Raw genomic sequence first — 25,379 nt, forward strand, 5'->3', positions numbered from 1 at the left:
AATATTATTTACAGACATTTGTAATAAATCAGGCCGTTCTAAATGCGTCACCTCCATCCTGGCCATGAAAGCGAAGAGAGAAGAAAAAGTGCATTCACTCTTTTACCTTGCCGAGAGCTGTTTTTCTAAGGCAGGCCCACGTCTATGTGATGAAGTTCAAAATAACTAATATTTGCATTTGCATGTCCCGATGCTGCAATAAATATACAAAAGAGATGACATAAAGTCTCATTTTCCCTTTCATTCTGGTGACATCTGACAATGGTGGGACTCATGAAGCTGCATGTGTCCCCGCTGCCCAACTTAGACAGCAGTCTGCTTGTGGCCTTCCGTACACATTTGTGTTTTTCTAGGCCTGCAGAATGGAAACCTTACGTTTTGTATTATTTTTCTAATATCTTTGCTGTTGAGTCTTGAAGCCACAAGGAAGAAAAAAAAAAAAAAAACCCTGTTGTTGACCAGTGACTTCTGTATCAGTGAGGCGCAGGAAAAATGACCTGACAAAACCAATTTCTTCCAAAAGACGGGTCCCCAGAAAAAGTGATAGCTGTGGCTTAAATCTATGTTTGCTTGAAAACAGAAATACAGTAAATTAGGAGGACCCAACACACCACTAGAAGCAGCTCCAGAAAACTGTAGGTAGGACCACTGTAGCTGAGCTAAACCAACTTTAAAATGGAGTCAAAAGCTGTGTTTCCCAGCCCATGGCCTTGCCTTTTGATCCAAGCAGCAGAATTATGACAAGCCAGACTAGGAGTATACTAAAATGAAATACTGCATGGCTGAGGAGCTTCCTTAATACTGCTTGGTTTGTTTTGTTTAATATTAATGTTGAATATGACTTACTGCATAGGTAGTGATCAAAAGGCCTCACAGGTAGCAGTATTTTTGTCTGAAAGTCTGGGAAGCTAAGGTATAGAACAGTTGCATATTTGGTCCAAGCTAGTGGCAGAATAAACTCCCGGTGGCTTTCCCCCATCATGCGCTCTGATTGTGGTTCCCCCTTCAAAAAAGCTAAGTGGACCCCGTCACGGGTTACCCGCATGGCCTCCTTGGTTGGGCAACGCTTGGGCAACGTGTTTTGAGAGCTGGTTTTCATATATGCAGTGCCCCTTCAAAGAGATTTTTTTGCAAAAGTCATTCTTTTGTAGGCTTGGGAGAGGAAAAAAGGACGGAACTAGATGTCTTTTTCTTTTGTCTTTTAGATGGTCACCATGTGTGGGAAATGGAAGCCAAAACCGACAAAGAAATGTGCAAGCCAGTAAGTCTGCCTTAAATATTTTAACATCAAGATGAAAAATATATATTGCCTTCTCCAGCACTGTTACTAAAGAGGGATTTCCAAGGCTTTGGCACCGTGTCTCCCCACTGAAACAGAACAAGTACTTAAGGCCTCCCCTCCTGGAAATCTTCCTTTAATGGGAGCATGGGGTAAAAAGCCTTTGTTGGAAGCTATCCCGAAAGTAGGAGAGACCATTTGGAAAATATTTTTTCATTGTCCAGGATGGGCCAGCCCTGTCTGCTCATCTTCTGTCTTGCCGGGTCAGTTCTTCCCTCTGCTCCCAAAGCAATTTCTGATCATTTTCCTTGGCTTTCGTCTACCTTCAGCAGAAGAAATGTGAGTCCCCTCACAGGAGATCAGCCCGAGGGTCGGAGAAGCGTGGCTCCCTCAGCCATGACTATAGGCGGGAAATATGGCCACTATTCCACCTCTGCAGGAATATGCAACAGTTTGTTAGCTGCAAACCTGCTGGAGACATGCAGGCAAACAATTTAAAGACCTCAGCTGAATGCAGGCCAAATGCTAAGACGAGCGTTCCCTTTTATGCTTCCAAAAAGTGCCAAGGGAGGTTTTGATGGTCATAGCAGATTTCACTGTGCGTTTGTGTAAGCTGATGCCCTAGCAGCTAAGTCGTTCCTTAGCCCCGTGCTGGAGCATTTGGTTTCTGACAGTGGAAGATCATCTACATGCTCTCCAGCCCTTCTTCCTGTAGCACTAGATGTTCTTGCAACATCTCCCATCCACAGAAATTAGCATGCTTAAACCCTCCTGAGTAAAAACCATTTCACTGTGGAAAATGGAAGTATTTGAATAATCATATGCCTGTCCTAATTTAGGAGGAGTGTTAGGGTGAGATATACTGGGGATGACCTGCCAGCCAAGCGGTTGTGCTTTCTCCTGCTGAGTTAGAGACCACGATTTGATTGTGGTCCCGAGATTGTTGTCAGAGGCAGGAGGGATAGAGCCTTGTGGTATCGTATTTGCTGTCCAAAGGGAAGAGGTGAAGGCTAGTGATTGTGTAAAGACCTGAGCCGTGCTAAAATCTTATTTCCCTACTTCTGGAGTCCTTGGCACGGACACTGGGGGTGGCCAGAGGCCATCCCTGCCCACAAAGCCCACCAGTTCCCCTGCAGAGAACGTGTTCCTCCTTGTGAGCCCAGGTGCCTCCTTCTCGGGGTTAACATGTGAATGCCATTGTACAGCTCGACTGCCTTTGTCATGCCTTGACTTTCTGATTTGTTGCTTTTGCAGAATTCGTTGGTGGTTGAGATACCACCTTTCCGCAATCAGAGAATTACCAGCCCTGTTCAGGTCAACTTCTATGTCTGCAACGGCAAGAGAAAGAGAAGCCAGTACCAGCTTTTCACCTATCTTCCTGCTAATGGTAACAAAATATATTCCTTATCTCTGCTAGTAAAAATGAGAGATAATGATGATTACTTAGAAAGATACATGGCTCTGATAATTCTTTAGTCACCTGAGTAATTTGGAGGTATACCTGGCGCTATAAAATGAGAGTGAGAATCAAACCATAAGAGCTGCCTTTGTGCTGCCCACACAAGAGATTTTCTCTGCCAGTTATTTTCTTTTATACTGGTGGCAGAGACTTGTCGGAACAAGGATTTTTTCTGCCTTTGGGAGGACAAACTCACGTGTAGCCACAAATTGTGAACGCTCTGAGCTCTCTGCTAAGTTGCTGTCAACCCTCAGTCTGATTTTGCGGCCCCAGAGGGTACATTGCATTTGAATAATACTTCTGAATTTGCACCACAGCATTGCAAGCGTGCTGGGCTCTGAGCTGGAGGTGGTGTGGGGATTCTCCTTCCAGTCATCCTGCACCTTGCCGTCTTGCACGGGGTGAAAATAGCACTCCAGGCTGATGCTGCTCTTGGGTAGCGATGAAAAGCACAATGTGGACGGAGATCAGAGTGCTCCATAAAAAATGCTTCATGTATAGGAAATGTTCACAAACACGTGTTCCAGCTTTTTTGGAAGCTTATTTTGGTGGCTGTGAAGTGACAATAAAGTCACTCATGCTAGATGAATTCCAAGCAGGCTTGTTTGAAGATTTTAATAGCAAGTAAATTTAGATTTTTTTTTTATTTTTATTTGAAATGGCTCTTTTTCGGAGAACACTTTTTTGGGGAAAGTAGGAAAAAAGGGTGGTTGTTTTCTTGTTGTTGTTTTGGAAGGAAGAGGAATTAGAAAAATGATTAGGTTAATGCTTTTTCATAGACCTTCCAAGTGAATATAGTCCTTCTGAGGGAAATTCCCACAAAGCAATACTTGAGTCATGTCACATGACTTGAAGAGACCTGCCAACTTTTTGCAGGTGAAATCCCATAAAATACACATTTGGAATTTCACCCAGTTAGCTTGCATGCACTCCAGACTTCTATCAGGACTTTAATTTAAAGTAAAAGTACAGGAAACCTGACATGGGCAACTGACGGCTTATTGCGTATGTGCTGCGTAGCTATGCTTCACTGAATCAGCCTACTTATGCAAACTTCATCTGTAGTGGGTACGTCTATGTATATTTAAAGACTGTTCATCTCTTTAATCGGAAAGAAAAAGAGTTATTATTCTCTTGCACAACACTTTTCAGCAACAAAACTCTGTTGTAGAGGCCAACAGGTATTGCCTCACCACCCAAGTTACCCTCATAAGTATTTCAAATACATGCCTGTTGTTAACTGCTGTTTATTAAGCAGCATCTTTTCTCTCCAGCCTTTACATAGGCCATTTTTTACCATTTTATTCTAAACCATGGGAATAGTATTCACTGCTGCAAAGTTGGTTTATGCTACCACCGTTCTGAGGTTGAAACATTTGATGTTTCATTTGATGTGAAGAGATGGGAATATTTACCTAGTGACAGGCAACAGAGAACCAGCCTAGGCTTTATTCTGCAAAGACATCTTTAATTATGGTAATTGTTGAAAACATTGGGAATCTTGTTTAGTCTGCTGTACTGATTTAAATTCATGTGAAATCTTTTCGTTTCAATGTAGGGAAACCTGAAAGAAAAAATGTAATACCAGAGTAGGGTAAAGGGAAGCAGGTATTCATAGTAAATATGCCTTCCCCCCATTCCTGTTTGGTTCCCCACTCACGTTCTCTTAATATATATGTGTATGTGCATATAGGTAATTGAAAAACATCTTGCGTTCTTTGCAAACTCTCATAACAGTGGTAAGAGTGAATGTGCTTCTGCAATCATCAGAATTAATAGGATAGTATGTTTTTATTATGCCTGTGTTTTAGCTGTAAGGTTTTGCCCTTACGTTGCTGGTGGCTGTTTCCATCGTGCCTTTCAAAGATATACGATCACCTTGACTATGTATTCAGAAACCATGCACAAAGACTGAATCAGTCGTTTACGCTGCTGTATTTCTAGGAGTCATTTTAGGATGTTCTACTTTATTTGATTTCAGTCACAACATTCTTTTAATGTTTCAAGACATGGCAGAAAACCAAAGTTTAGCTCATGACAAAAAAAAAAATTGAGTCAACAACAACTGTGTGATCAGTGTAAAAAAATGTGAAGGAGATAAGCAGTATTTTGGTCCAGGTAGCACTTTGTCTCTTGTTTAAACAAATCTCCTGAACATAGAAGGTGTAGGTTTTTGACAAGCAAATGTCAGAGTGTAAGATGTGGTTTTACACAAATCAGATGGTATCCTGTAAGCTTCTTCTCCTGCTGTGCTTTAGGACTAGTCAAAATGCTAACATTTCAGTGCCTACCATAATTTTGCAGGTATTTCTGCGTGAGGGATCTTTTAAAAGCTGCATAACACACATTAGACATATATTTTACAGCCCAACTGGACTGTGCCAAAGCAAAATACCATATACGGATTAAAGCCTAAATATTGTGTGATCCCACTAGCCATGCTCGTGGGGTGGGTGTGCGCCCGTGCAGACGGTGCAGCCAGTGGGAGAGCCATGGGCTTGCTCTGCGGTTCCCACCCAGACCACAGAGCAATAGGTTTTTTTTTTTCCTGTAGCTCCTGTTTCTCCTCATTCCCTAGGGGAAAACAGCCAGTGGATCCAGGGACACGTGGCCTCACTCATCCCACCTCCCGTGGATGGTCCTATAGCATCTCCATGGAGTACAGCTCTGTGACATGCAGCCAGCACAAGCTGCCCTCTCCAGCAGAGTGTTACGGTTTCGCCGCCGTAAGGCTTTTCCCGTGCTGCGGAGATATGGCAGGATTGTACTTTTCCTCTGTGTTAGCTCAAGTGTTTTGCAGAGCAGGGACTTACTTGGTGAAGATGAGTTCCTGCCTCAGAAAGAAAAAAAAATGCTGTAAAAATTAAAATCTTACTGCTCTGTAAATGAAAAGTTGAAATAACAAAACAAAACAAAAAGTAGAGGCTTCACAAATGAGAGCCAAGGTCTGGAAAATGGGCTTGCTTAAGTCTTTGGCTTGGGACAGACCATAAACCTAAGTACTCATAATCCACTTTTAATTGAAATTTTGATTTACTGTTCTGCTGAATTTGAGCAATCCCCGAATCCTGTATTAGCCTATATTGTACAGAAATGACTGTAATGTCATTTTTTTTTAGTATTGCTTCAATATTACGCATCGCTGAGCAATTGCATATCAGTTTTTTCCCGGAGCCTGCAGTCTGTAAGCTCTTGAGACTCCTCCCCAGACATGCCTGGCGCAGAAATATAAGTAGTTTCCATACCATTCTGGCACAGGTGAATTCCCGCAGCTCATATGGTGAGTACTAATACATTTTGCATTGCCACATCCCATCAGAATGTGAGGAGGAAGGCGCAGGACCGGACGCTGCGGTCAGCAGTCTGAGCACAGCACAATCAGCAGGTGCTTGGATATTCGGCTTTTAAAGTCCCTCCACTGCCGTAGCTCTGTGCAGGCACGCTCTGCGGCTCCGTTATGTGCAGCAGAACATTTCGGAAAACACTGGTGAACCCCGCATTTGTGAACCCTACCCTCTAGAAAAACGCTTGGTTTTCATTTCTGTTTATGACCACGTATCATTTTGCTTCGATGAATTTATTATACCATTGGCCCAAATATGCATTTCAAACAGGAGGAATAGTCTTCTGAAATCACTAGGTGTAAGCGGTAGCATTTGAGGTGTAAACTAATCTGGAGAGGCTGAAGAAGCACACAAGCAACCAGACATGTATGCTGTGGTTCCAAATCCTGTGCTTTCATCTGCTAAGAAAGCTGAAGGAGTTCTCCAGCTCAGAAGACTTTAAACAACTCACTGAATGATAAGGGTTAGATCTCTGTTTATTCAGATTTCTTTTATGTAGGTACATCAAAATAGAGGAAACGTGTTCAAGAACTTATTTTTCGCAGATAGGAGCGAATGCTCTCTATGATTTCTGTTATCTAATGAATATTGATATCAAGAATGGTGAACATAGAAAAGTTTTTCTTTGAACTTTATTTAGACAAGTAGTGATATTTGACTAAGCAAAACCAGGCTCGTTTGTCTAGGAAATATTTAATAAGATGGAAAAAGGAAAGTTGATGTGTTTCTTTTACTGGAATGAAAAATACGCTTTTGCAAAGAGTTGATGATGAAGTATTTCCGGTTTCTGTTTCTGTCAGGCTCCTTAATTGTCAAAGCATTATTAAAAAATCGTTTCACTACTTCTAGTATTTATTAAAATGGTGTCGATATGCCGGGCAGCTTTTCTTTTGAGACGCGTTTCACCACCCGCAGGGCCGGATTTCCAAGCGCGCAGCCTTCGCTCGCAGAGCCAGCTTTTCTGCAGTCTCTTTGCCCCCCTGCAGGCACCCGCGCAAGCCGCCGGGGCGCCGAGCTCCTCTGAAAACCTGGCCGCGTAGGCAAGTGACTTGCCGGGGACGGAGGCCCTTCGAATCTGCGGGTACGGAGCTGTGCTGAGAGCGTGCCTGCGGTGACTAGACGTGCCTCGGTATTGTTGTTTTCAGCCCAGCGGCGTGAAAGTGAAGCTCTTGGCGCGCTGCTGAAAAGGGCGAGCGGTGCCCACTGCGCGCGTTGCTTTCAGCATCCTCCTAACTTCCTGCCTCTGCTCTAAAATTATCTCCTGCCCGCCCTACAGATGAGTACAATCAGCAGTTTTCTAGTGATTGCGTTGAGCAGCCGTGCCTCTGTTTCACCTCGGCTCCTCCGCCCACAGCTCACTTTCTAAGTGAAAAGACGACACCGGCCGCCTTAGCAGAAAGCAATAAAATGAGGATGCAAAGCGTTGCCGCTCCGACGTGACGCAGAGCACGGCTTCTGCCGATCACCTCTCGAGCGTTTGTTGAATTTTCACGCTCGAGGCTGGCAAAAACTATATAGCCTAGCCACGCCTGCAAAACGGTGGTAATTTGGGGGCGGTTGGGGGAAGCGGGGCCAAATTCAGTGCCCGGGTTGTGAGAGGATCCTAACCGTGCAACGCGACCGCGGCCGTGCCACGGCGGGCAGTGCCTCGGCATAGCCTTGCGGCCGGCCTGGGGAGCCGGAGGAGGGGGCATGGGGGTCAGTAGGAATGCCTTAGGTCAGTGCCACGTTCCCGGGGCCGTGTGCGAGGGGACCGAGCCTGGCTGAGCCAAGCCTGAAGCCTCGGACCTGCTGGAAGTGTTTCCATCCAGCCCAGGGAGCAGCCGGGCTGCCAAAAAGCCTGCGCAGATCAGGGCAGGGCAACAGGAGGGATGGGGAGGGGGGAAGGTTGGCCCCAAGGTATTTTTTTTTTATTTTAGGTAAAAATACGGATCGCGATTGCTCATTTTTACACTATGCGCTGTCACAGTTTATATAATTCTGGCTGCTAGGTGGCTGGTTGTTAACTTTTGCCATTTAACGGAGTAACAAAAAGCAGGCGAGATTTTGTCGGAGCCCTGTTTCCATTTAAGGGGATCACAAAATTCATCATCGCCGGGCGCATCAGCCCCTCCGCTCCCTTCCAGCATCCACGTGAGGTCTGTGGGGGAGCCGCACATTGCGCTCATCGGCGTTACGCCCTCGGGTGCTTTTGCTCCCAGTTGCTGGGTCCCCACTAGAGCTGCCCACGCTTCATCCAGGTGACATCCCGTCTCGGCTGTCGGCCGGAACCTGGCCAGCCGCATCCGACCTGCGGATGCAGTCGTCTTGATCTTTAGAGGCAAAACTGCCTCACTGTGCGGTGCTCCGTCTTCATCTGGAAGGCCGAGAAGGAACATTACGTGTGGGATGTCCCTGCGACAGGCAGGAGTGGACAAGTGCTATATAGAAGCCCCTGACTGTGTCTGACCAGCAGGCTCCGTCACGGCAGCAATGATCACCCATAATCGTTAACTTCCAGCGCGTAAAGTTGTCTTTTGGCCGTACCTCCCTTTTCAAATATTCCCCTTCAGACGACAAAACCCAGCCTGTGGTTTCGGTCGCTGAACCCCTCTGCATGAGCATTTCGAGGACTCCTTTCCTTACTTGCCAGTGATTTCACGTGCATATGTTAGCAAGCGTGGGGCGTTAGGATCTTCCAATTAGCTTAAAAGCCAAAAGGTAGAACTTGCATGAGGGAGAACGGGGTTTAGAATTACATGGGCTGGATTACAGCAGATGCTTATTTTTGTTCTCCTCAAGTGGCTGATCACCATAATTAATCTAGCCCAGTGATTGATCCTAAAGGGGATGCGGCGGTGGCTGCTGGAGGTGGAACGCACGGGTGAGGATGTGTTTTGCTGGCTGGGGGAGGGACGGCATCCATCTCTAAAGACGAAAACCACGTCAGAGCCGAGATGGCCGAGGTCGGCCGGCTCCAAAGCCCTCTCTGGAGGGGGCAGATCCGGGGGTAGGACTGGCGCAGTGAGGATGCCCTCCTGCCAGCCCATCCCCACGGGACCGCCAGGGATGAGGAGCGTGGGGCTGCCCCCCACGCTGCTGCCTTGCGGGACCTCTGCCCGCAGCCCCCGCTTTCCTATTCTCCTCCGCTCGTCGAGAGAGCAGGAGTGAGGTCGGCGCTGACGGTGTCGTGTTATGCCGCATCGTCAGAACAGACCCTCAGCCCAGTGAATTTTACGGTGTCTGACAGAAATGACGTAGAAAGCCTTGGCCGGTGCAGCCCGGGCGTTGGGCGCAGTTATTAAACCTCCAGCTCAAGGCAAGCGGTGGAGCTGGGTGCTGTGCCGTGGGAGCAGCAGTAGAGCAGCCCGAGCGGGCATACCGCAGGACTTGATTTGTCCTTTTCAGCTTTGTAGGATTTAATAAGGTGTTACGATGGAAAATGAATTGTGCCTTTTAAGAATCTTCCCTTTTTCTTTTGAAAGAAAGCTAATGCTTATCTTCTGTACGAACACAACCCAAATGCCTTCCACCTACCTCGCACTCCTCCCCACCCGTTTTAACAGTGTATGCACCAAGCTGCCATATATAATCTTCTGTCTCATAAATATGCATTGAATAACCTAATAGTTTAACAGCTGTTGAAAAGCATTTAGTAAATTAGTTAGCTGGAAAGCACTTTCTAATCAGATAATGGCACTGTCCGAGATTACAGGCTGAGATGTATGCGCAAGGGTTCCATCTACCTGGAGGCTATTCTTGTATAAAACTGTACATATGCATCTGATCCCATAAAAATATATACACATAAACCCAAAGAGAGCAGGCAGGCATGTGTTAGAGGTAGCCCTTCCGATGAGCGGTACCAGTAGGACTGTACTAGCAAGAGAGCGTGAGTGAGTTCAGATGCTTGAGTAGATAAAAGCTGCAGTCACACGTGTGCTGCCTACAGCTTCTTGATCGCGTGAGGCTCCCTTTGTTTCTGAGTCACCGTGCTCTGGTTTTATTAACTAAAAAGCAAAGGCTTGATAGTAGCTTGACCTTTACAAAATGTTTTGCTTGAGTTGGTGCCTAGGGAAAAATACCCCGTTCACGGACGGCATCTGCAAAGACCCCTGTAGTGACTGTCTCACAAGATCCCTGGGTTTGAGCGCCTGTCCCTTGTCACTGAGATTGCCACTGCTGCAGATACGTTGGCAGGACGTTTCAGAAAGTTTTGCTCAGCCACTGCTGCCCTGGTGTTACAAAACAGGGGGATTATAATTTCTGAGGGCAGCCGGCCCGTTGCCTCTCCCCAACACCAGACGTGACTCCATGAGCTCCTCGCTCCGCTCAAGCCTGCTGGATGCAGACGACGCTGCCGCGGCGGCCAGGATTTTGTCTTTGCGTGAATCCGGAGTGGCTAAGCCGTACGTGGAGGTGCGTCCGCATCCCTCACCGTGTCTCCGGTCAGCCGGCGGCAGAGCGGCGGCAGCAGTTGGGATGACCTGCGCCAGCGTCTTCTGAAGGAAGGTCTGCTTTGCGGTGCGGAGGGTGTGCTGCCTGGCTCAAAACTGACCGACGGGCGAGGATTTCGAAGGCACAAACGGCATTTCGGAGCTCAGCTCAGTAATGGAGATTTAGCCACCTAACTCCTCAACCCTCTTTGAAAGTCTCATCCCGAAGTCTTGCCAATTAGGAGATGTTTAGTCCAGAAGTTGAAGAAATGTGTGTGTGCACATGATGAAAAAAGTAGTGTTTTGATTTTCATACGCTTACCAAAATCTGCGTGCCGGTGCCAGGGAACTACATCATAGTCTGCGCCATGAAAGGTGGCTATTTTGTTTGATAGGTTCAATCAAACTTAAGGGTAAAATAAATATATTATAGTGCCATAAATGTCTGCATTGATAATACTACGTGGAAATGGGAATTTGTTAGTTTAATGTTAATCAGGATAAACATCTGTTTAATTTATATGATTATATTTTCTCAGTTCACATATTTTAATAGCACCCCCCAAAAAAAAGTTTAAAAACCCATCTGGATTGCTAAAGTGTAAAAGCAAACAGACTTGTTAGAATTGTCAAAAAATACATGTAATTTATATTTAAGCACTTTCTGACTCCCTTTACTGAATGCGCATGATTTATTATTTTTCTTCAGGGTTTGATATATTAACTTTTTACCTGCTAGAAAGGCCTTTCATTTAAACGTGGGCTTGCAGAACTGGCTGAAATATTTCTCCCAGATTCAGACCCACACAGAAGGACCATTGTCTTTCACCCAGTGCCTCGGTATGATGTCATAACCCTGCTCTCTCTGAGTAGGAAGCTTTGATTTATAGCCAGGGCTGCTGCCAACGCACAGTTCTCAGAACTTCGTATTAAATTAGATGACATAATGACGTGAGTCCGGAGTCTAAGAAGGCCTCGTCGAACCATTGAAAACCAATTAGCACAGATCAAGTTGCTTATCAGACTAATTTAGAACTGTGAGCTCTGTCAAATTTTAATATTAAAAATCGAGGACTATTTAAAATTGTCTGTCGGCCAACCTAATGCATTGTGAAGTAACAAGCGTTTAAAAATTCACCATACGAACCAAACTTGCATTTATTTTTTCCTTTTTATGGCACGGGCCTGATCCTTCAGCAGGGTAGGGTCTCTTAAACGCGTAACATTACTTTTGAGTCTGAGCGCGTGTAAAAACTGCATCATCTTTTCTGTTTACAATTTCACAAATGCTGGCTTCGTTGCTGCAATTTATTACTGGCAAATCTCAGTGTATGGCAAATTCAGTCACAATTTTTCATTCTAGCCAGCTGAGAGTCTGCAAGACTGGGTGTTATCTCAGCACCACGGAGCAGCTTTGAGACAGAATGCTTGTTGCCATTTGATATGGCTCTGCTGAATTTAAGAAATAGTCCGGTTTCTGCTAAAATTCTGAACAGCTGTAGGGCTTTCCAGTTAACTGCTGTGTGGCTAGGAGCGTCTCTTTCCGCTGGCAGGTTTTTACCAAGCCATTTAAGATTTGAAATATTTGAGCTACAAGTTAGTCAAGCTAATACTGTTCTCTGTTAAATATTAATCCTGTGAAAATTAACTGTACTCTCTGTATCACGTCTCATCTTCCTGTGTGAAATAGTCACTTGTGCAAGTGAGTGATGGTGGAAATGCCTATGTGTCATGACAGCTAGCTTACCGTGCCTCCACAGGGATGTATTTGAGAATGAAACCCCTTTTTCTAGCTCGGGTCTGTAAAGGTTTGCAGTTAATCAAGCATGAGTCACTAGGTAAGCGGGAACGCTGGTCCCCGGCTGGCCGGTGATCAGCCCTGGCCGCTCTGGAGGAACCCACTGGGGTCCTGCCGGGGAGAAGACGGTGAGGGTGGGCACGGAAGGTTTGCGTCCTCGGCTGCTCTAAGAAGAGCTGCTCGCCCCAGCTGAGGGTCTCAGCTCCCCAAAAGCCAGTAAGGCAGTGGGAAGCATGTGTTAGGAACTGGTAGCCTTATTGCGTGCAGGTATTTTAACTCGTTCGAGTAACGCCGTGGGCACCGTGATGGTAAGTGGGTAGCCGGTGAGGACAGGTAACTGGTTTTGGAAGGTGTGCCTTGAAAGACCCCCAGCTCCTGCCTTGGGCCCTCCGCGGCCTTTTGCAAAGTGGAAGTAAACGGTTGCCCTTTTAAAGAAGGAATATAAGGGGATTTACACCAACTTTTGACACAATCAAAGTATTTTCAGAACGATCAGGTCAGACCCATAGCTCGTTTCAGTTGAGTTTGGAAATACAAACATCGGCAAAGATTTTTGGCCGTTGTTAGTCCATTTGGTGAAGTTACGTAGGCTGGGGAGAAGCAGATACAGGATAGAGTGTCATAAACAAACTGTTGACTGATGTAATGTAGCAATTTGTGGTATATCTATACTCCACAAGTCAAGTAATACTGTTATTCATGCAAAATACAAAAGTTGAGGTCTAGCCAGAAAGGGAAGTGCTAATGTCTTAAGTTTCTGCTGACATGCTCAGCTTTGCAGGTCTGATTCCAGATCATCTGGGTCATTAGTAATGGTTTCTCCAGGAAAAAAAAAAAATTAAAAAAAATCCTACAGAGCTTCCTTCTCCAAACTGGTACCCTGTAAAGACATTTACACTTTTTTAAAGGGGAGTGAGTGGCTGCCATCCCGGCTTGGTAAGATCCGTACGTTCACTCTGCACGGTGTTAAATGTCTATACAACTGGCAAAGCACTGAAAAGTCAGATACAAATCCCTTCATCATTTCAGCATTAGTACTTTTTCTGTCTTTCAGTGTGATACCTATTCTAGTGATGAGATTAGCATACAAACAAAATATATGATACTTAGCAAGGGGAGACTTTTTTACTGTGTTGAAAGAACACATTAAAAAAGGTCATGGAGACAATTCACTTGAACAAGTTCTGACACCCCTAAGCCTAGGTGCGGGTAGTATCTGTGCATTTAAAGACAATTTGTTTCCCATTACATGAAATAACAGATGCTCAGGAGTATCGGTTCAAATCAACACAAGGGGACAATGTAAACAGATGTCAAATAAAACGGAGGTCCCACTTAATTTCATATCCGTCCTTCTTGTTTCCCTGTCTGGCTACCAACCTGCCATCAGCAAACAAGCTACCGTGACTTACCCTGACTGGTCCTGTAATTAACACCAGTCTCTATTTTCCATCTGAACTCTGAATTTCTGGGCAGCCAGGAGCGTCCTTGGTGGCTATCACCATCTCCAAGAGAGATTTTGGACCAACAGGTCTGGAATAGAGTCCCTTCCACCCATCAGTCCTTCGCCCAGTGCAGAGTGGGACTTTACTGGTTATCCTCTGTTGGTTGCGGCAGGTGTATCTCAGTGTAGCAACATGTGCGAAAACAGATTCCCAGTGTTCATGGCTGCTAATCAGACCTCCAAATAGACCCCCTGGCATTGCTTTTATAAAGAAAAAATTCAAAGTGAAGTGACAAAAAAGTGCCTGGTAAACCAAGTAGCAAAGATGTGCCATAGAAGAGCTACAATGAAAAACCAGCCGGAGTTCAGGAACCTGCCGCCTTTAAAGTCTCCCTCCAGCCTGCCTGCCACCAGGGCTATAACCTTTCCCTAGGTTGTAACAAGTCAGACAACTCCAAGGTTTATTGGAGTTGAATTGCAAGTGGTTGAGGTTGGAATTATTTAGCACAGGTGTTTCTATAACAGTGATATATTGGGAAAATTCAGTGTTCAACAACCATCATATTTCCAGCTGTGCTGTGGTTAGTGCTAGTACAGTGAACCTAATATAAAACATGTGAGAATATTTGCTAGCTCAGGAACTTGTTAAAGGTATTTTCTTACAATATCTGAGCTGCTATGTTTATCTAGGTGCGTTTCTTTGGTCTTGCATTTTCATAAAGGGTGTGATATTGGTTTTATAAAGCTGTCACTGAACCTGGAATCTGCTTCTCTGCAACCAAGTGCATTAGTAGCCCTGCTAGCCAGTGTGCAGCACACGAGCAGGTGAAAATAAGATTATGAGGAATCCAATGACAGTCCATTATCCTTAGCACGTTCGTCTTGAGCAGCACCTGTGCATCTGTTACATATATAGGCATGTTTTTACTAGGGGTGCTAGAAATCTTGAAACAAGTGTTGCAAGCATCTATATGTAAAAGAACATAAAAGGAGCAAAGTTAACAAGAGGCTAGGGGACTGTAAAACAAGGGTAGTGAAGTGCATTCACCAGCAGCGAAATTTGTGAGTGTTAAAAGAGATTTTATATGTACACATGCACACACGTGCATTTTTAGGGGTTCAAAAGACTCATACACGAACATAGTAAATGGCTGGAGAATGTGTAAGGGTGTTTGTAAAACACATGCAAATAAAAATACAGTCAGAGACACTCACACAACACGCATGTGCTCTGAGCTGAGTTGTGCAAACATGTTTCATTAATAACTTAGTGCCACAACAGGTCAGTTATTCTAATATTCTGAAAGATATTCTCTGGTGTCACTGTAAATTTCCAACAGCACCTTTAAGCAACGGCTGCTCCTGTGGATTTCTTTTTGGGAAAGAAGATAAATGGCACTCTGCATCCGTACTCAATTGTTGTATGCATTAGAGTTGCATCTGGCTAGAAAAAATACATCTGCAGACTAGCTTGGCCCTATTATTTATAATTTTCCTGAAAGAGAAAGTGGGTGTCTTTTACCTATGCACTGCATATGTTGTAGGAGAAGCAGCAAAGGCACCTCTCTCTGATTTGAGAGGGAAAGCCGATGTGAAAAACTCGCTTTGATTTGAGGAAGGATCTCTTCTCTGAGTTGAGAAAGCAGCTCTACATTTGTCATGACTGAGTTGATGCTCATAGACAGTCATTCTGTCCACGTGCTGGTGGGATTTAGAGACATGGCTTGACAGCTCAATTAGACCTTCTTTCGGGACAATGGGTAGAGCAAGCAGAGGTCTAGAATGGGACTCAGTTTTTCTTGGTAGCCAAAGGCTGAGTTAACATTTGTTCGGAGCTGGCGTTAGCAGTTTGGATCCAGCTTAGAATCACCGAGAGCTGGATGCAGCTTATTGAATATTTTACACCCATTGGCTGGTTAGTAAGATTAAACGCAATAATGTAAAACCTAAATAAATCAAATCCTACTCTTTCAAAAATGCCCTCGTAATTGAAAACTTCTTGTACATAGTAGTTTGTCATGTATCTTTGCAACTTTACTTTCACTGAACTGAGAGCCCCATCTCCACCTTATTGTGCTCCAGTTTACCGAATGTGCAGACATTTATCAAATGGGCCATCGGTAGCCGTAGAAATGCAGTAGTATATCCAAGTTAAAATTCTTGCTTTGATTACTACAAATCCATGGAGCCCTTGGGTCCAAAGCTTCCACTGAAACACAGCTATTTGCAAATAGATTTTTATAGCACATTAGTGCTGGAGGAGAGTCCAAAGAAAATAGTCCTTTTCAATATTAGAACCAGCTGTGACTTTCTTGTGCTGATGACTCATTCATTTTTTTTTTATAGGGTGGGAGAACTAGGCAAAAGACACACAGAGTCTTATTCAAGCCGTTGTTTGTTTTGCAAAGGGTATCCTAGCCACAAGCCAACTTGATCATACCAATACGCAACTCATGTTTATTTAAAACTTTTTTCTTTTAACAGTTCCAATTATAAAAACAGAACCCACAGATGACTATGAGCCTGCTCAAACCTGTGGACCAATGAACCAAGGCTTAAGCCCTCTCTCTAAACCGTACTACAGCCAGCAGATCATGATGCCCCCTGATCCTGGTTCGTGCCTCGTGGCTGGCTTTGCCTCCTGTCAGCAGAGAAACGCCGTGATGTCACCCTCTCCCAACGCAAGCCCCAAGCTGCACGACCTTTCGTCCTCTCCTTACAAGTGCATCCCCAACCCGGGCCACAGTCACCTCGGACTTCAGCAGCCCGCGGGAGGTGTCCCCACCATACAGGAAGTGCCAAGGTCTATAGTTGTGCACCCAAGCTCCCCCGAGCAATCATCTCACATCATGCTGCAGCCGCAGGTGAGTCAACATCTGAGCAGTAGCTGTCCCCTTGGTTATCAACAAACACTCTATCCCAACAGTCCCTCTTCTCCAGTTCCATCTGTTACCCAAGAGCCAACCTATTTGCAGTCCTGCAGTCCAACTCACTCATCCATAATGGGTCAACAGCAGCAGCAACTGCCGAAGGTTCACAGAAATGAGTCTCCAACAACCCAACCACTGTCATTGCCAGAGTTGCATGAGGAAAGTAATCATAATTTGGCCCCTATTCCTGTAACGATCAAGCGAGAACCTGAGGAATTGGACCAGATGTACCTGGATGATGGTAAGTCTTCCGCAGCGTAGGTTTGCGTTCAACCATGTTGCTATATCAGTGAGTTCCCTTAACCCTCTCCTCCTTTTGAATCCTGGTGGAAAGAAGTTCAATTAACAGCCTGGTGGAATGGTGCGGACTGTTGCTTGGATTGTCTCTATACGGGGAAGGGCTCTTTAATTTCGTTTGCAATAATGAAACCGTATTACCTAAGCGTTAAATGCTGATAGTTACCGTAGAGCTAGCTGCATGACCGATAGCTATGTTGCAATAATCTTAACCGTATGGTCTTGGCTTATGCCCATGCCAGTGACCTGTGGAACTGCAGTGAAAACATATTTAACATTGCCCCATCCATAATGCAGTGAAGCGTCTGATGTGCAAATCTCTTCACTGGAACTAAATGATAAACTGCTCTACTTCAGTTGAGAAGGTTCAAATTAAAAATGGAGGCACATCTTTCAGCATAACTTTTCAGTCTGGCGGCATCTGACATTAAAACTAATTTTTCTTCCTTTCTTATTGCGGACTTGCTGCCGGTTTGGGTTTGTTTTTTTTTTTGCTTTTGTAAGATTCTATATGTATATGTATTCTACACGCACCACTGAAAAGTTAAAATGCTGTGATGAACTTGTCAGACTCTAGTTTCCAAAGATTTATTAGTTGAACGTAATAAAGGGGATAATCTGGAATTTGATTATGTGACCTCACTGAACTGTGATTTAGCACTTGCTGCTAAGTATCCCAGTAGTATTCTGGACCCTCACCTTAATGCAGTACGTGAGTTCCTTTCCAATAGCCACATAACTTTATATAACATAGCATGCTATTTGAAGAAGAAATGCCTTTGAAATGGCTGCATTGAAACTAATTGGTGCCAAGGAACATCTGAATGTGATTGTCTTTCAGGGAGAATTTAAAGACAATTCACTGCACTGTTTTTAAAAAAAGGACATTTAGTCATTCTATTTTAAACAGCATGATACTCACTGAATTAGGATTACAAATGAATGTTTTGGAGCTTGAGTAGCAGCCTTTTGCTTTTCAACCCCAGGAAAATGATTTTTCTTAACAGAAGTTATTATTGGTTACATGATAGACAGGTCTAAGGCATTTTTCCTAATTAGTTCAGTTCACTGAAATTTTGCACAACACATCTTTTGTGACAAGGTTTTCTTCATATAGCGTGCATTTTTACCACATATCTATGCTGTAAGGAGCAAAATTTCAACAAACCAACCCAGAAACGTACACAAACCGAAACAAAAAGCCGTGCCCAAATTTGGGTTTTGAGAGAAGCCAGAAGTTATCTATGGAAGGAGGAGAATACAGATAAAATCTAAACCTAGTCTATAGCTGTCTTACTAGAAAAGCATAAGAGACGGGCAATCTTTCTGCCTTACCTCTCTGCCTTACCTCTCCAAAATCCAGCAACTACTTCTCTGACAGCACTTTGAAAGCTGCCTTTGGCTGGTCTCTGCTGGAGAGATGGGACTGTGGCTCAGGGGTGAAGGGTGAAGCTCCTCAGCCATGTCTACTTCAGGTTTCTCCTGGCGGAACAGAGGAACCATGTGGTCTGAGAGAGAGATTTTAGTTTTTTCAGCAGTGCTCATTCTCCCTGACAAAGCATTAGTGGTTTAGTCTTTACCCCTGTCTCTCTTCCGTCCCCTTTTCTGGACACAGACACACACCAGTCCTCTGACAGATAATCAGAAGTAATTGTAGAAGCCACCATGTACATCTGCACTGATACTTAAAGTTGACTTTGAAGATCTCTTCAGCCAGCCAGATCCAGATATACTTCCCTTTGGCATCCAGCAGGCTATCAGAATCATTCTGTGGCTGACCACAAGAACTATAGACCAAGAAAGAATTCATAGACGTAACAGTCATGGTAACACTATATAATAGAAAAAAATTAACTTACGCAGCTCCAAAAAATTAACCACCACCAGTTCCCTCTAAGGGTGGTAATCAGAGATGGTAACCAGAAGAAGTCCCTTTTCTGTGTCTACACTGATACCTAGGTTTGTCTCGGGGGTCACGCTGATGGAGCTGCCCTTTCCTATCTCTGCCTTATCTCACTGCCTGAAGAAAAGGTCATCCACTCTATGTTCTGTGCTGACAAAATGAAGCCCCTGTAGAAATCAGGAGTGGACTACTACTGTCTTCTTACATGTCTCAGTATTTGGGCAGTCGAGAGAGTATGCAGCAGAAGGGCTCAAGGCAGGAAGCACGTCTTGTGGGACGGGTGCTGGCCAAGACCCTCCGTTCAAACCGTGCCGAGCCCCGGCGTGCCTCAAAACTCACAGCACAGGAGCACGAAGCTGTGAGTCAGGCTGGAAGCCTCTTTAGGTCTCTGCTATATGCATTTGGTGGAGGCAACCTTACCACCACCGGTGCAGAGACTGGTTTCACATGACATTTAATCTGATGGAACTGCAGGCTCCCATGGAAAGGGTGGCCTCGATCCATCTTGCCCTTAGCCACATGCTCTTGCTGCTTCCTTTGAGTCATATCGATTGATTATGGAGCGGCAGAGCAGGCTAATGGAAAAATAACCTGCCAAAAATAGCAAAACCCACGTAGTTTTCCACTGGGACAGCTCACGGAACCACATCCCCCAGGTCCGGTAGCCGGGTCCAGCCCGCGAGAGGGGCAGGAATCCTGTTGCTGTGGGTCAGGGAGCGCAGCGGGATCGCTCTGGGTGGCAGCAGCCCACCCCTAGACCAGAGTAAGTGGGACTTGAAGCCACATCTGATGTCATCTTATCCTCCCCAGCAACTATCTAATCAACTCGTCCTGTCTCACTAAAAAAAATCCCCTGCTTGTGCTCACCTATTGGTTACGGAAGGATGACATCTGGGCTGCCTTGCACAGTCTCAAAGGGCAGTTTGGCCACTGCGGTGACTGCCTGGAAACCACCAGTAATTGCTCCTGGTGTCCCAGTAGGTGCTCTTCACCGAGATCGGCACTGAAAAGGCAAAGCGCTCCGCATGGGCAATGCCTTTGTGCCTGGTGCCGATTCATTCAGGCCTCTGGCCATAACTGTGGAATAAGGGAGAATGCGTTTTGCAGAGTGGCTCCTGCCGAACAGGAGCAACTCATTTTTCATGTGCTTGAATTTTTTTGTGGAATAGGAGCTTTTAAGCCATCGCCATTGTTTCTTGATGGTATCATATCCATCTTGAAGTGTTTTCCTTGTTGTGGGTGGGATAGCTGTGCTTTATGACCATATTCTGAAAACCAGAATATCAAATCATACCTGTGAGTAAGGACAGTTACTCTTTTTTTTTTAAATAGATTGCTGCTCTACCTCTTTATAATTTGTTATCTCACTGATTCAGTTCATATCCCTTCATGCAGCATGATTTACACTTTTTTTTCAGTATTTTTTCAATATTTGCACCTGTGAACAATATGAAAGCCAGAGAGAGGTCAGATGTACTTGACTGCTTTCCTTGCCTGCTACTCTTCAGTATACCAACTCTTTCCCTCATCCCTGAAGTAATTTAGAAGTAATGAAATATTTTAATGACATTAAAAATTAAATTCTCAAAGCATCACTCCATTAAAAAAGTGTATCTTCACAGTGTCTTGTAGCTATTTAATACCTCCAGTTTTACCTGAAAGTACTTATGAAGTGTGAGGTATAGACATCTAACATACTTATGGGGCTACCAGACAAATAAAGTATCTAACTGGTTATGCCAGGTTATATTTCATAAAATTTTGGTTGCTTGTTTACCACTTTGGGGAGGTTTGATTTATGTATCTAATATACGTATAGCAATCTTGGACCAGCTATAAACAGAAATTTTTTGGTTTCAGCTTAAGGGATCAAAGCAATATTCATTCCTTTTGGTCTGGAGTATCTCCAAATATAGACCATCTATACTGCAGAATATAGATGGAAAAAAACAGTCAGTGAGTTTATATAAATATATATCCTGTATATGACATTTTTCTGCTTTGGTAATGGTGGGCAGCTGAAGTGATATAAAGGGAGCACCCGAAGAGACTTCCATTTTGGCAAATAAGTTTTGGTCTTGGCAATCTTGTTTTAAATCAAAATCTACAGTAGCCACCTGGGCTACTCATTAAACGTGCTGTCCATTTCAGTGTGTGAATATATGATTCAACATGTAGAACGTATTTAAAACTCACCCTGTAAAGTGATACCTGATATATTATGGCTATGCTCTTGATATTGAAAGGTATCTGGCTTGTATACCAGCACTCGTTTCAAGTAATGCTGAGTTTAGCCTCCTAACAAAGATTATGGCTGACTCCCTTTGCCGCTTTCACAGCAAGATTTGATGAAAAGCGGTTGAACTGTGACATTTATGGCTGGTTTTGGTCCTCTGCGGGAGCCCGTGGTCCTTGGCAGCGGGAGAGGGGTTGTCTCCTGTCCTCCCACCAGAAGCTCTTGCAGCAGCCTGCAGGGTGCTGGGGCACCCTGGCAGACCACACCAGGGCTAACGCTGCTTCCACCTGCCTCTGCCTGCCCTGGGCAGCCAAGGTGACGTGACATTCCCCTTCCACATCTAACGTGGGAGCAGTTTGGGGTGCTGGGGTGGCGGAGCTCATGGAACGTCCTTAGACAGGCGGGCTTGAGGGACCTCTTCAGTACGAGTCCATGCAGTAATTGATTTTAAGAGAAAACATTTTATTCGGGGATAGATGAGTCTAATGGGCTGTACAGCCCTTTGAGGCGTGAAGTGGAATTAGCATTGCCTGAAGAAATGGCTGGTTTGGGGAGGCTACAAGCTGATGAGAACTCTTCCTGGTCCCTTGAACCAGTCGTTCTCTCAAGGGGATGTGAAAATGTACCTAATTAGTATCTCACTTTTGAATGTGCTCCTCTCTCCAGCCCTCTAACTAGGACTTGGGTCAAAAGCTGCTAATCCTGCTTCTTTTCTGTTGACCAGGGCAGCTCAGGTAATTTTGCCAAATTTTAACTGCTTTTCTTAGTGGTAGAAGAAACCCCAAGCCAGAGGAGTGTAAGTTCACACAGCTTTCAGGATGTTGAGGCAGCTGGGAACTGGCCAGGCTCACAACAGGAGATGCTAAAGGTGACTTGAAATCACCTTCCTTATCCCCATTTCCCTTTCCTGGACCTAGAGTAGCCTGGGTGGAACACAGAACTGAGCTCCAAATCTTTTATTTCGCCAGGCTGGAGAGAGTTCAATTAGGCATGCTAATGCCAAGAAACATTTTTCAGGTTGTAACTGGCACTCCCACAAGCTATTACATTTTTTACCTGCAGCAGAATGACACTCAGTTGTGAAATTATTTCCTGCCGTTAGAAACATCAAAGAAAGTAGTTTTCATTACAGACGAAAATGAAGCTATTTCGAAAAAGCAAGGGGGAAACACATTGGTACCAACAGGAAAAAATGTATGACTTATGTTCTCGGCAGATTTCAAGGTGGATCGTACACACTGTGATCCCATTTGTTATATTAATGCGCAGACCTTTACAAAAGCAGGTTTTAATTGAAAGCAAAGCAGCATCCTGGAGGATTCTTTAATGCTTGAGTACTGACGCTGAAGAAGATCTTGGCTTCTTTGAGCTTTGCCTGGGTTCTAATCTCAACTTTTGAGATGCAGTCCCAGCCACATTAAAATCGGCGGCACGCACCCATTGCTGGCAGCGGGGCCAGGGTTCCACCCGCCATTGAAAAAACTGTTTTCCAGAACACCCCGACTCCTCTGTAGGAGCCAGCACTGAAATAACAGTATCTGAAAGGCAGATCTCTTGTCTGAAGTTTTGTATATTAATTCAGCCTCCTCCTCTCCACACGGACGCTTTCATAAAGGTCTCTATCCTGATCTTGACTTGATCAGGTCTATAAATCTTTGTGTAGTAAGATGAAAATACATCGGCCATAAATGAAGGTATCTGATGTTTAGATATGTGGCTAACAGAAAGTATCAGAACCACATCATCATCTTTTTTAAAACAAGGAGGCTTTTGTTCTTGTGATTGTCTTTGCACAGCTGTGAGTTTTATAGCACCGTGCCAATGAATGCACTCATTGCAACTTTTATTTTACTCTGAAAAGGTAAATTGGGAGCATTAAGCCCCCAATAAGTATGTAAAAGTGGCAAAACCACAGGTAAAGTGTTACTGAAAGCTGCAGCCCTGCCAGCCATTTCATTTTAAACATGGCTCTTTTAAAAATAACTTTTGCAGTAAAAGCTGTAACTCCTGGATGTAATATGAGCTATTGCTAATGTCATTCCCATGAATTGCTTACAGTGTTGAACTGTTAGATGTCTGACAAGTCCATATATCTCCTATACAGTATATATGAAAGTTTTTTGCCTCTAAACCATATGTTCTTTTTTTCACTCCTCCATATTCTTCAAATGCACGTGGTTTGGTGATATAGTTTATTTGAACAGGAACCGTAGCAGACAGAATTATTCTTTTGCTGAAATGTATCCTTTTTCATACATCTCAGCTTCATGATTAAAGCGATTGGCTCTCGAGGCATTAAGTTTAGTCTGCTGCTGCCACAATTATGCCTTTGAAAACTCCTGAGTGCACTCGGTGATTTCCAGTAGTCCAGATGTCATTAGAACAACACGCAGGTAGTCTGCAAAGTCCAGTAACACTGTCTACACTTCGGTCTGGCTTGGGCGAGCTTTTCCCTCCCTCCCTCTTGGCCAAGCCTCGCAGCTCTGGGAGAAAACAAATAGCTTTCCTCATGGAAAGTTTTACTTAATCTGGCGAGGTGCCTGAGCCTAGACCCTCCTCGTCTCTAATGATGATTGAAAGTGTACACGCTACTGTGATAAAACATGCTGAGTCGTTAACATTTGGGGCTTGGGTCGTACGCGATGAGTAAGGGAGGACTGAAGTAATGCGTTCGAGTCAGACCTTCGGTGGACTCGCACGTCTGGGTTTGAGGGATATCCTGTTACACCAAACCGCACACCCACGGGATCGGGTTTTGCTGTTTCTAGCGGGTTTGCTGAATCGGGTCTCCCTGGAGGCCCACCAGAGGAAAGCCCCCAGAAGAGCAGCTGACCAGACTCGGTGTCACTCCTGGTTTTCTCCGGTCCCGGCCGTGCGGTTGCCCACGGAGGAGACCTGCCTACCTCTTAGCTGTGAAACCTAGCAGCGAACTGTGCTTTCTTCTAACTCCAGCACCTAGATTTCCAGGGAGCTCGTCGAGTCTCAGGCTTTCACGGCAGCGTGCGGTGCCTTCAGAGAAGTCCCGAGTGCCTCCACCCTCGTTCGGTGATGGCAGGCACTGGCGGAGGGAGCCGGAGGCCGGCCAAGCGATGGGAAAGCTTGCGGAAAAGCAGCAGGCGGTGCTTTGCAATGTTTTGATACTCAAGAGTATTTTTAGCGTTGAAAACCCAGCGTTTGCTTGATGTGCATCTGTGCACGCACCTTCGCGTTAAATATTTTGAGTCGTTAAGTGTTCAGCTGAAGCCGCGTTGCACCCCCTCTTTTCAGCTAAGAGCCAGCTTCACGCTGCAGCCCTGCTCGGCGGCTGTGCCGTTAGCTGGGGAAGAAGTTGCTTCTCGCTCCCGTGCCTGATTCGCTCTCCTATTTCCATAGTAATGGCATTGCTGTTTCAAATGGTAAAGGTTTTGTGGGTTATTTTCTCTTAAGTTTTCCTTGGCGATCGGGGGAGAAGAAGTTGCTGTATCTGAGCCTTGGTAACATTTACATCTGCTTTTAAGCCTGGAGGGGTGCCAAGGAAAATATGTGGCTTGCAGAAGCACAAGCTTCATGAGAAAGCTTTGTTCCGATGCAATTCACTTTAGGAATACGCTGTTTGTTTGAAACGTTTCTGCCGAGCCGCGCGGCGTTAGCTGGTCAGGTGTGGCCTCGCGGCTCGTGTGCGGCCTCTGCGCTCTCGTGTCCTGAACCCATTCTGGCAAAACTCTACCGGGGAAGTTGTAGAAAACCCCTCTTCTCCCGGGAGCGGAGTATCGCACGCAGACCCCTGCTGCATCTCGGCAGAGCTGGGCTGAAGCAAGCCGCCGGCTCAGCCCGGCAAACACATACGTGTCAGAGGAAGGGCTCTCATGAGCAAACTCCCCGGCTTCACGTACGGTGCTCTTGGCTAAGCGCTAGCGAGCTGTAGTGTTGCGAGATCGCAGAGCGGCGAAGGGCCTGCCTCTGCTCCCACTTAAGTCAATAACACCGTTCCCTTTGGGTTCGTTGGGAACGGGACCAAGCGTATGGCTGGTAGTTAAAACGCATAATAGCTGCATTCATTGAAATCCGGTCGCTGATAGACAGGGAGAGAGAAGGAGTCGTTTCTAGCAGATTTCTGCGCGGCTTAGTTGATCATTTCGTCTGCGTCTGCGGGACAACTGTGGGGCTCGGTCATGGGTCTGATAGCAGCTTGACCATCGCCGTCGAGAGCGGGCTGCCTGATAACCTGGCTCCTGGTCTTTCCTCCTCTCCGAGGAGCTAATGCTGATTGCAACCAAAGGGGGCACAGGCTTTCC

General features: G+C 45.2%; 1 protein-coding gene across 6 annotated transcripts in view; it reads left to right on the forward strand.

The window, feature by feature from the left end:
- NFATC1 (nuclear factor of activated T cells 1) overlaps nt 1–25,379 on the forward strand; it is a 114,711-nt gene that overhangs the window by 65,046 nt on the left and 24,286 nt on the right. For 2 of the 6 annotated variants that reach the window (XM_030042057.2, XM_030042058.2), the window contains exons 7-9: nt 1,206–1,261; nt 2,534–2,666; nt 16,224–16,910. In XM_030042057.2, coding sequence (XP_029897917.1) covers nt 1,206–1,261; nt 2,534–2,666; nt 16,224–16,910 — 876 coding nt within the window. Of the gene's footprint in view, nt 1–1,205; nt 1,262–2,533; nt 2,667–5,316; nt 6,860–16,223; nt 16,911–25,379 lie in introns of those variants that run through there. The other 4 variants (XM_030042059.2, XM_030042060.2, XM_030042061.2 and 1 more) reach the window with 4 other exon arrangements.

Source organism: Aquila chrysaetos, chromosome 18 (assembly GCF_900496995.4).
Source record: "Aquila chrysaetos chrysaetos chromosome 18, bAquChr1.4, whole genome shotgun sequence".
Classification (NCBI taxonomy): domain Eukaryota; kingdom Metazoa; phylum Chordata; class Aves; order Accipitriformes; family Accipitridae; genus Aquila; species Aquila chrysaetos.